General features: G+C 31.7%; 1 protein-coding gene across 1 annotated transcript; it reads right to left on the minus strand.

Moving 5' to 3' along the window:
- Positions 1 to 339: 339 nt before the first annotated feature.
- Sgf11 (SAGA associated factor 11kDa) lies at positions 340 to 6,906 on the minus strand. Its single transcript, XM_088225611.1, has 4 exons — positions 6,383 to 6,906; positions 5,376 to 5,547; positions 5,039 to 5,209; positions 340 to 2,172 (listed from the first exon to the last, which is right to left on the minus strand). The coding sequence occupies exons 1-4, from the start codon at positions 6,738 to 6,740 to the stop codon at positions 1,914 to 1,916; spliced, it is 960 nt and encodes a 319-aa protein (XP_088081737.1). The 5' UTR covers positions 6,741 to 6,906; the 3' UTR covers positions 340 to 1,913.
- Positions 6,907 to 11,927: the final 5,021 nt, after the last annotated feature.

An 11,927-nucleotide genomic window follows, 5' to 3' on the forward strand; every position in this document is an offset into this window, starting at 1 on the left:
TTTTTTCTTTACTGGAAAGTGAAGAGATAAAAGCTATTTTTAGAAAAAAAATACTATCCCAATTGTAAAGTAGAGCAAAATACAAAATAAGAGTCTGAAGATTTCTGTTAAAATGAAAACCACACTAATTGATTAAACTAAAACTCGTTTTAAAAAATTTAACAATTTTTTTCACTTTCCACTATTAAATGTAGTATAAAATAAGTTTGTGCACCGATGGTACATGTCCAGTTTTTCCTATATTTCAAATTGAAAAGAAAATGCACATTATAATATGATTTAACCTGATAGCAAAAACAGGATTTTGGTTCATATTTTAAAACCCGTTCAATTTAAATATTTTTTATATCTAGCTATCCATTTTTATTTTGCCACACATTTTGTCAGTCAAAGTCAAACTTGCTTAAATAGTCAATAAATCTTTCCTCATTTTTAGCAGTCTCATTCCCTTACAAATAATTAATTTAATAATGTTAGAAATTGTCCAAATACATTCAAAATTAAACATTTAGATAGTGTACGAGCATATAATTTATTTTATCATTCAAATGCAAACTCCTGTCAAAAAGGGTAGTCAAAACAATATAAATAGCTCCTATGTTAAGCATCTTTTCAAAGCGGCTAATTTTTAAGGTTATCCAAATTGAAGACTGGATAATATATATAATATGTACTCCATTTAATCTGGGAAACATATCAAGATAAAAAAGCATGGTAATAAAAAAAAATAGGCTTCTCTTGATAAAAGCAATTTATCACAAAGGCGCCTTTTCCCCATTTATCAGAGCTCTCAGTTTTTATAATTCACATAAATATAATTGCAATCTGGGAAGAAACAACCAACGTAATGCACTAGCATTTAATTTTAATTAGGTCTAAACCGCCATTTGGATGCAAGAAGCTTCAATGGCATTACAACCCAAATCAACATCATTTGCAACACAATAATATTTATGAAATAATAATTGTTGTTCAAGACATACTGTACTCAAAAATTAAAACTAAAGGAGCATTTAAAACTGTCAATATTTTAAAGAAGTCCATAAAGAATATTTATAGAAATATTTAACGGATTTTGAAGATGCAGACATAAAGTCATAATTTGAAAAAAAGAGGTTGCAAAAGAAAACATTTGTAACAGAGTAAAAGAGGGAGTGTCAGCAGTCTTGATGCTCACTATACTGAGAATGTACATTTCATATAGAGGCCATTGGGTATGTAGGTTTTCATGGTTTGTTTATAAAAAATGGAGTTATTTTTGGATGAATATACTAATTTCTTTTTGAAATTTTGACCACCACTGCGGGGGCCACCTTTAAGTATTCGCATTTGTGCATGATATTTAAAACTAATAATAGTTTCATGACATCTCTCTCCACATGCTCACAGCATATTTGTCCTGCCTGCGCGGTATGATATGTGTCGCACACAGACAAAATTCTAAAATAAAGTAGGCACTTTATTTTTATAAAAAATTTACGTTACAAAGTACTAATTGAATTTTCTTATAAAGATTTTTAACAATGCATCAAACACATTAAAAAATTCGCTAAAGAATTTCAGAATATTTTTTTACATTTTGAATAGTTACACATTACGTTTCTGGTCCCAATTAGTTAGGAATTTTCTCTGTTTAATCGGGGCAATTTTTTGTTACATACATGCATGCATTGATTAATATGTATTATACGCATTTTCAAAAAAAAAAATGCATACAAGGAAGTCAATTTCTCTGCGGTCGAGTGGGGGCAGCCAAGCGATATTACAATCCACAATTATGAAGACGCTAATGTATATAAGAAATGTGGCAGTTGCAAACCACGCAATATCCGCTGTGTTTGAACTAGCCCTTAGTCAACAAAGGATCATCCAAAAAATACTCCATATTTAATAGGCCAAATGAACCAGTAGGCTTACTCCCGGGGTGCGTCCTGACTAAGCTTCTCCCTCTTGGGCTTGGAAGTGCGTGAGCGATGTTTGTCCCTCTTGCGTGAGGACGAAGAGCAGCTGGAAGAGGGGCTGGAGTCGGGGGGCGAGCCGGCTGGGTGGGGAGCCAGCGCCAGGGAAGGCAGGGGAGCCAAGGTGTCCCCCGTGGGCTCCAGGCTCGGATCCAGCACAGTGCTGCGCAGCGACTTGCGCTGTTCCTCAGTGTGCTGGGGACACCGCGTGGACCTGCAGATTACAAGATGTATATGAATTTCACCATTTTAAAGCGTTCCTAAATAATAAAGATGCATTAATTTGTTCACAGCAATGTAACTGTCGAATAGTTGTATGGCATCCTCTATATTGACGACATCTAGGTATGTAAACTATCATAATACAGTGGAATCTCTATATTCGTCATTGATCTGTTCCCGGGGGTCAAATAAATCACACCCCTAGAAATATATTGTCGTGTGTCTGTCGGCCATTTTACAGAGAGCAAGAAACAAATTAATATTTACTAATGCTCGTAACTTAATTTTAATTGACATTATAATGTCCAGTATTTTTTGCTTATTTAATTGTTAAAATATGAAAACGACACTGTAGGATCATGATTACTGAAGTTTTCTTCTCAATAATTTACTCAATTGATTATTATTTTAATAATATTCAAGTTTGTGGTATATCACGCTAAAAAAAACATACAGATACGTGAGTGTTCTCCTAAGGCCAAAAACAGCCAAATTTAGCCTTGCGACAGTATCTTCTGGGGGTGCGATATTTGAATATGACAAAGAAATACTTCATCAAGTTTGACAAATAATATTAAACCAGTACACAATACAGGAGGATTAGGTTCAGATCCCTTTTTATCCGAATGTTATTGCACTCCTTAGTATAGGAGTCCCTCTATGTTTATCAATTTTTCCCTACAATCCAGCAACATTTCATAAATCATCTAATATCTTCAAAAGTCAACAATGTTTATTAGTTTTAGCCGAAACGAGAGTGAAATACCATTTTGATGACATTTGACTAAGATAGTTGTACATATAAACAAAGGCATGATATGCTATGGGCACTGCAAATTTTTTCTAAGGTCTAAATACATATTATTATAATACTAAGCTAATAAATACATATTATTTATTTATTTAAAACTTCAAGTACAAAGAATAAGTACTTTGGCGGACTTATTGCTAAAAGCAATACCTTCCAGCCAATCAAAAAACAGACTGGTCAAAAGAAGAGTTGGTCAAAAATTAAAATATATCAAAAGAATAAATACATGAAAAAAAAACCTAACTGTTTTATAATGGCGAGATAAGGCTTGCACATATTAACTTTAAAAAAGTACATTATTTTATACATATTAAAGGATGAGGAATGTGGAATCAGATAATGAGTTTCAAAGGAGAGAGAAAGAGGAACCAAGAAAAGAAAAGGGATAAAAATACATATTTCAAAAAACAATAAAATACAGGGAGTTCAGGATTCTGAGAATATAGTGTAGTAATGTTTCAGGCCTTTCTTAAAGGTGGCTAGAGAAGATGAAATTTTTATATGAAGAGGTAGCTCATTCCAAAGTCTAGCACCTTGAACGGAAAAGGAATAGCTGAAAGATTATGCGATATGATGAGGAATGGAAAGTGTTCTCTCCTGAGAAGAGCGAAGCGAAAGACCCTTATCAGAAAAGTAAATGAAATTATCAGTAATATATTTTTGAGTGCAAGGGTTTTGAAGAATATTATAAAGAAGTGAGAGAGATTGAAAGTTTATGCGCTGATAAAAACAAAGCCACTTGAGTTTAGAGCGAAAGGGTGATACATGGTCATACTTTTTGAGATTGAAAATAAAGCAGATGCTTTGATTCTGGAAAAGCTCCAGACGATCAATAAGTTCCGTATTGGCATCAAGATAGCAAAAATTATCATAGCGCAGAAAAGACAATAGAATAGATTGGGACATATTTTTTTTTAGTTGTGGTTGGAAGAAAATTCTGAAGCCTTTTCAGTAAATGGAGGGTGCAATAAAACTTCTTCACTACCTCAGTAATCCGTTCTAGCCACGTTAAGTGTTGGTCCATAACAATGCCAAGATTTTCAACTGTTTTTGTGAAAGGAATCTCATTTTGGTCGATTACTAAGGTAGGAAAGGTGGAAAAATTTAGTAAGGAGATTTGTCTATGGCTTCCAATTATAATTGCCTAGGATTTTTTCGGATTGATCAGTAAGCCGTTATCTTTGGACCAACAAGAAATCAAATTTAGATCGGAGTTAAGCGTTTCAATTGCATTATTGATATTTTCTATATCAGTATGCAAGTAAATCTGAAGATTGTCGGCATAGAGATGAAACGAACTGTCTAAATGTGAAAATATTGAATTTATGAAGATGGAGAATACAAGTGGAGCCAGTATACTACCCTGAAGATCTCCTGTGCTAAGGTTATTAAATTTAGATGCCTTGTTTGCCAGTATGACGCTCTGACTTCTTCAATTTAAGAAAGAGGAAAACCATTTTAAGACCGGAAGTGAAAAATTTAGAGAACCGAAACGTGCAAGAAGGATATCAAAATCAACAGAATTCAAAGCTCTACTGAAATCAAATAGAGTTAGAATCGTGACTTTTCTATTGTTCATGGCTCGTCTAATATCGTCTGTTAATTTTGTAAGAACAGCAGTAGTGCTGTGACCTGAACGGAAACCAGATTGGTAAGGGTCAAATAAGTTGTTGTTAGTTAAATTCACATTCATTTTATTGAATACAACTCTATCTGTTACTTTAGAAAGGATAGGCAGAATGGAGATCAGATGAAAGTCTGTCACTTGTGTGGGTAAAGGAATTTTTGGCAGTGGGATGATATTGGCCATTTTCCATATTGACGGGATGGATTGTGAAGTAATTGATGATGTGAGTAATAATGGACAGGATAGAGTCAATGATCAAGGTAATCATAGAAATACTAATTCTATCATATCCACAAGAATTTGACTTTATAGAGAGAATTTCGTTTATTTCTTTCTTTATTATTTATTAGAATGAAGGAAAATGGTTGACAATCAGGTAGCGGAAGAGATTCTATTATATATCGGCACAAATGAGCTCACCTTGTGCATAACTTTTTGGTGTGTTCAGAAACGACTCCGCAAATCTGAAGCAAAAGGTTCTTCTTCTCGTTCCATGTCATGGTCTCATATGTCGCACCTCCCGGCTCCTGTGAGGAAGTTACAGTCTCGGAAGCTGTTCCATTAGTGCTGCTGGCCTTCGCAGCGTTACCACTGAAATTTTATTGGTGTTAGTGGTGTAATTTATCCAAATATTCAAAGTTTAAAGTGTAAACCTTTAATTTAACAACCCGATGAAAAAAAATACCCACAATAAGCACAATATATTTGTTTAACTTTAAAGGTTTAGCCGGATAGTTGTGATAGAAAAATATCTCACTTCAATTTCGTTTGCTTCTTGACTCCGTTGTTTCGAAGTTTCTTCTTCCTGCGGTCACCCACCCAATCCACATCATCATCGTCATCACTGAGAAGTCCAGCGTACAGAGCCGGCTCCTTACTATTACTGGCAATTCGGCGAGACGCAATACGGGAACTATTTCTGCCCATTCCTGGAAAACATACCAACACAATAAATAACAGATTTTCTTAATATGGTAACTAATGGTTGCCACAACAAAAAAAAAAATAAGACTTCCGTCTCATATTTGAGGGATATAGAAGCAAAAATGCTTCATTATGCAGACTACAGAATGGAAATAATCACAAAAGATGTATTTAATTATTACAATTGAATCACAATAATTTTTTAGAACCATATATGTGGAACCTGTTTCATATTACTAAAGTGATTAAAAATTAGATATTTTACTTAAATATTACAGCAAATAATTTGTAAAATAAACAATTATCGCTTTGTAGAATGAGTGCATCAAGTTTATCTTTTATTAAGTATGTCAACAAGTCAAGGAAAATAAAATCAAGAACAAGAAAATAATAATCTAGAAACATAACCAGTTAACCTTTAAACCAAAGTTATTTCATTAGTATAAAATTTCAGATAAGCTTGGTAATTGTTTAAAAAACATTAACATTCTTCCGTATAATGGCAATGAAGAATGAATTTTTTTTCATTGATTGAAAAACTGAAAAAACCTTGACGAAAGATTATTGTGTCAAAAAAGTGTCAACTGGAAATATAATATTTATCAAATTGCTTTTCTGAATTATGAAAATAACATGATGGTATTTAAATAATACGCGAAAATGTTTCTACAATATGGAAACACAGTTAGTAGATTATTGATTAGGAAAATATATTTTTAAATTTTGACAAGTGCATCGGGTAAATAAATTGAACTGCGCAAATCCATTGTTATAAATAGATCGAAACGTCAAGGCAATATGATAAAATATTTATGTACGTAATTAATATGCTAGACTTACCCATGCATTTTTCTAGATGAGGAGCAAACCTCGTAGCGGAAACTGGACGGTCGCAGTTAGGACATGAGCAATTGCAATCAGGGGTCTTCTTGACGACAGACAAGCCAAATATATCGCATTCTGGAGCGTTCACTATGAGCAAAGGATCCTCTTTCTCCGGCTCGCCTTCCAGAATCTCCGTCAGCCCGGTCTTCATCCCGTGGTGGAAATCAAACAGGACTCCCATAGTCAGGTCTTCAATAAGGGAGTCGTAAATATAGTTCGCCGCGCACTCAACATTTTCCTGGCTCTCCATGTATTCCCCGAATTTCGCGTGGATTTCGGTCACCGTGAGTTCCCGCGTGCCGAACTGCATCATGCTGTTCGAGTTTGTCGCTTGTAAACAATTTTTTCTCTCACTAAAAGTTTAGTAAAACACTCCCATGTCTATGTGGTCGGCGAGTTTGACAGTTTATTGTTGCAGAAAATAATGCAGCAGCCGCTACGGAACATATGATTTTCAGCGACGCGAGCGCCATCTGTACGGAGCGCCGCTAAATACTAAGGGTCATTCACACGCACCAATATATCGCCATAAACTAATATAGGTAGGTAGGTAGGTAGTTTTACACCGTTTATTTGAAATTACCACATCATACCCCCGAGATTTAAACACTTCATTGAAAGTTTAAGTAATTATTTATCCAAGCCCGCTCTTCATGGTATGAAGAGATGGTTTAAGTTTTATTTAAATTTCACGCTAAAACCTTACCGTATTTCTTCGCAAAAAGAATCTCCATCTTGGCGGATTTATTTATTTATACTGCATATTAACAAAATATTCACGAGCGAATATTCCAACAATTATGAACGTATGGTGCAAAATAAGTTTTTCTGGGTTATTATGCCGAGTGTCGTTTGTTCTATTACCGACGTTTCGGATCGCATTACAGCGTCCATCATAAGAGCTAAAAAACATAAAAATTAAAAAATATAATAATACGTCATGCAAAATTAACTCGTATGTATTGTATTATTTTAATTTATAAATTGATAACATGTGAACACATATTTATATTTTTTGTAGGCGTCGTGGTGCAGTGGTTAGCGCATTTACCGACCAAGCAATGGTTCCCGACACGATTGACATGAAATATTTATTTAAAAATGTGTTGGCACACTAAAATATTTTATAGCCCCTGGACTGGCATCTGAAGCGTAAGACTGACCATCATACGTTCATGTAACAAAAATGATCGAGATACCCTACGGTTGTGTACCAATGCAGTGCTATATGCACCTTAAGGTGCGGAAAGGGAATGGTGATGATGTCGATTTTTTTATCAGGAAATCTACTGGATGCGCAACTAAGTTTCTGGGTTTCACACATAGATGACACTAGCGGCACGTGTAGTGAATATACATGTCAGAAGTTGTGTTTGTTTTATAGGTTAAACAGTTGTCAACAATAATCAGCCGTAAAGCCGACGCATATCGCAACGCAATTTTTTTTATTTTGTGCCAGATAAACAACATTTGCGGGAAGCCTTGATTTTTTGCTTTAATTTTTTTTAAAAAGGCAGCAGAAGCACGTCGTTTGCTTGAGAAGGCTTACAGCGAACATGTACCATGAAAATCTACCTGCGAAGCTTGGTTTAATTTTTAAACGTTTCAGTGCCCCGATGACAATGTAAAGTTAACAGATTTATCTTCGACTGTCTATAAAGAAAAATCGATATTTGTGCACGAAAATGAGTATATTTGCATGAACATTTAAAGTATCTTCATCGGTAACCTATAATTATTGAACATATTCAAAAGAAAAAAATGTATGCATATTCTGCTTTTCATACAGATAACTTAATTTTACTTTGTAGATAAAATTTAAGATAAATGTAAACTTCCCATTGTACGGTGAAGATGCTGTGTATTATTGACTAATTCAATTATACAGGTTGTTCATTAAACCCTGTCACATCCGAAACCACGATGTTCAGTATGAGCAAGAAGACATATTAGCACATTAAAATATTTTTTTAGAACGAATAAAATTTAAAAAATTAAACTTTCAAAAAAAGCAAATGGTTGGTTACTTCTGCAGGGGAGAAAAGAGAAGGGGGAAGGGAAAATCTCATACTGCGCCGCGCTCCCCTCACTTCTCCCCTGCAGAAGTAAGCAACCATTTGTTTTTTTAAAATATTTAATTTTTAAATATTTTCTTTGTTCTAAATATATTTTTAAATATGCTAATATGTCTTCTTGCCCATATTGATCATTGTGGTTTCGGATGTGACAGGGATTAAAGAACAGCCTGTATGTTGTATTTTGTTGTTGTATCTCTTCATTTGAAAAAAAACGGACCAAACTTATGAACACCCAATAATAAAAGGACCGGGGATTTTTCTCCAAATATTTTGTTATTTAAATTCTTGTAGTTGTGGGACGTGGGACACGAGTCCATGGCCCCTGTAATGTTTGCTGTTTGCACGGATGAAAAGTAAAGACAAATGTAAATTATAATTGAAAGAATTCGGTAGAAAAATATTTTAATGATGTTGATACATCTACATTTGTTGCAACAGAGAGGGAAAACATTTTTGAGAAGGGAATATGGAGGTCTAGGCATTTACAGGGCTTATGACCTTTCATTTGATGGTTTACTTAAACGCTGTGTAACATTCACCATACTGCCTATGTTTAAACATCCACATCCACATTTCCTCAACTCTTCCATCTGTTTACTTTTGTGAAGTAAAAGAGCTGAAACCTTTTTCGTGCGCGTGAGGTTCATCCGGCTGAACCTATTCACCTACTAGGCAACGCATGAAAAAAAAAATCCAATTTTTATACTACCGGTAGAAGAAATTATTAATTTAATTATTTATTAATTAATTATTTGTTTTTACTATAACAGATTTCGATAAACTAGTTTTTTTTTTTTCACGAGTCTTTTCCCTCTTAATAGTGATATCAGTAAGTTGTGATATGGTAATTTCTATATCATTTTTAACATCGATAATTTTAATTCACCTAGTGGAATAAATAAAAATAAAACAACTATTGTTTGCATTGTCTGTATTTATTAAAATGGTTGATTACAATATATAAATATATATATACACATGCAAAATGGTCTTTAGAATTCACAGCGCATTCATTAAAATAATGGAATGCAAATCAGTAGCATGGCGTCAACTTGTTTAATCATTTTCCAGCCAAAAAAATGATCAAAAAAGTTAATTTGTTGAATATATTAGTTACATTTTTATAAATAATATGCAGTTTACAACTTTTGACATAAGTAAGTACGAAATAGCATAGGTACACCGTACAATTTTCAAATAAAGCGTGATACACAGCCAACACAATATTATAATCTTAAAGCAATAATTGTCAACATTAATAAATGCACCTTTTCAAAATACTGAAAATCCTTTCCCTCAATAACAATTCGAAATACAAGCATATTTTTTAAAATTAAATATCTGTGCTTGTTATGACTTTGGTAAAAATATGAAATGTTGAAAAGACTTAAAGCATTGAAATGATATAAAATAAAACATGATTCTAAATCTTTTATTTTAAAAAGGATTTTAATATTATAAATTATCACAATGCAGTGAAAATATCTTTTTGCTATAAAAGGTTCTTTAAAAAAAACAATAGGCAGACAAATAATCTTAAAAATGTACAATTATTTTTTTACCATAGATAAAAAATAAATGGCCAGATTATGTTCTTATTTAAAATATGATTTCTGTATGATTATGAGATCAATAATACGTTTACGAATGATTATTATGGAACAATTTTATTAGCACTACAAACTTCTTTCTAATATGAATATAACATATTAGTAACGCTTAACATGTATAATCCGAATGTAATAATACGTAAGGGTTAATAAGTATTTTTTTTAAATAAAAAAAAAACATAGGTTAAATGCTGTTAAAGGCTATTTTCCATTTGTCGTCAAATAAATAAAACAATCAATCAAATAAAAACATTAGTATATAATGTAAATACTAAATTAATATTCTTCCAAGGCAGTAAACATAAAATGACTGATTCATAAAAAAATGTTAACAATGAACGTTTGATTAAATAATACTTTTGGAAAATTAAATGAGGTTAATTTAATTCACAGTTAATACATTTGATTATTAGAACCACCTTAAATTGTTACGTAAATTTAAAAAAATTGAAAAATTTAAAAAAATTGAAAATTTGGTATATTTCAAAATGCACAGATTTCAATTGTTCAGGTAAATATTTTTGTAATCATAATTGACAAATGAGAGATCTGAAAAATATATTAGTCTAAAGATTACCGGAATCCGTAAATTTCAAATAAAATATACATATTTTATTATATTAAATTGAATATCGAAACAAATTAATGAAAAAGAAAATCCTTCAATGATATTGGAACATTCTCACAATCTTCATATTTCTAATTTATCAATGATTTTTTTTTTAAATTGTATAATTTGATAGCATTTTGTTATAATTGATTTAATTCGTGCAGTAGTTTTGAAAATTGAAAGAATGTTTAAAGCGCATTTTTGTAATTGTGACAAATACAATACTTAATATATTCAAAATTAGTCATTATTTAACTAGTAATTTGACTAGCAAATTTACGCTTTAGTTACTGAATTAGGACAATAAATAACAATATTAGAATATAAACCACAAACAAATATTCTTTTTCAAGTTTAGCTTGATGCGCAAAAAATGAACACAATATTAACTATAAATAATTTGTGATAATTGCTCGTACCTTCACATACCAGATTATTAATAAAAAATATACTACTTATATTATTGTAACATGATACCCGTATATTGAAGTATATCGAGTATAATAATAAATAAGTAGGGAAGTAATAAATGGAAATATAATAATATTTAGGCGAAACTAAATCAAACGATTAATTTTCAATCACAGATTTTTTGCGAGCACTTTTACTTTCCTCCTATCTTACTTTCCAAATTATTAAAAAAGACATTCTATATGAGCTAACTTACAATATTTTTATGAAACGAATGTTTTAACAATAGAATATTAAACAATAGGTCAATTAAAGAATTTGGAAATTCATGATAGTATTTTAACAAAGTTTTAAATAAGCTTACGAGCATAATAAAAATTATGAAATAAATATAAATGTCTAACACTATAGACAAAGCCGCCATTTTGAACTTTTTAATGGAATAATTTGTTACATTTACTTTAAATATAATATTTTTATGATAAATGAATAAGTTTTCAAATAGGTTTTCTAAGCGTCCGTAGATACATTATGAAGTTATTATTAGTACTTTTATATTTACTATGAAAACGTTGAACGGTTTCGTCAAAATAATCAAAAAATATTTTCGAAATAAAAAAACTCCTAAACAAACAAACATTGTACTGATTATTTTAAGGATTGTTCGCGTTGTGATTGGATGACTTGAAATCGGTAAAAATAAGATTTGATTACTTGGTCAAAGAAAATTAATGTATTTTTTAAATTAATTGTATAACTGATTGTAGAGTAGTATATTTGTATAATAAATT

This window comes from Micrasema longulum, unplaced genomic scaffold (genome assembly GCF_059751315.1).
Source record: "Micrasema longulum isolate JH-2025_06_02 unplaced genomic scaffold, ASM5975131v1 h1tg000376l, whole genome shotgun sequence".
NCBI lineage: Eukaryota > Metazoa > Arthropoda > Insecta > Trichoptera > Brachycentridae > Micrasema > Micrasema longulum.

Coding starts and splice junctions, on each gene's coding strand:
- Sgf11 (XM_088225611.1), bottom strand. CDS start 6,740: ATGATGCAGTTCGGCACGCGGGAACTCACGGTGACCGAAATCCACGCG. Junction 5,548..6,382: donor TCATCTAGAAAAATGCATGG/GTAAGTCTAGCA, acceptor TATGTTTTCCAG/GAATGGGCAGAAATAGTTCC. Junction 5,210..5,375: donor AAGAAGCAAACGAAATTGAA/GTGAGATATTTT, acceptor ATAAAATTTCAG/TGGTAACGCTGCGAAGGCCA.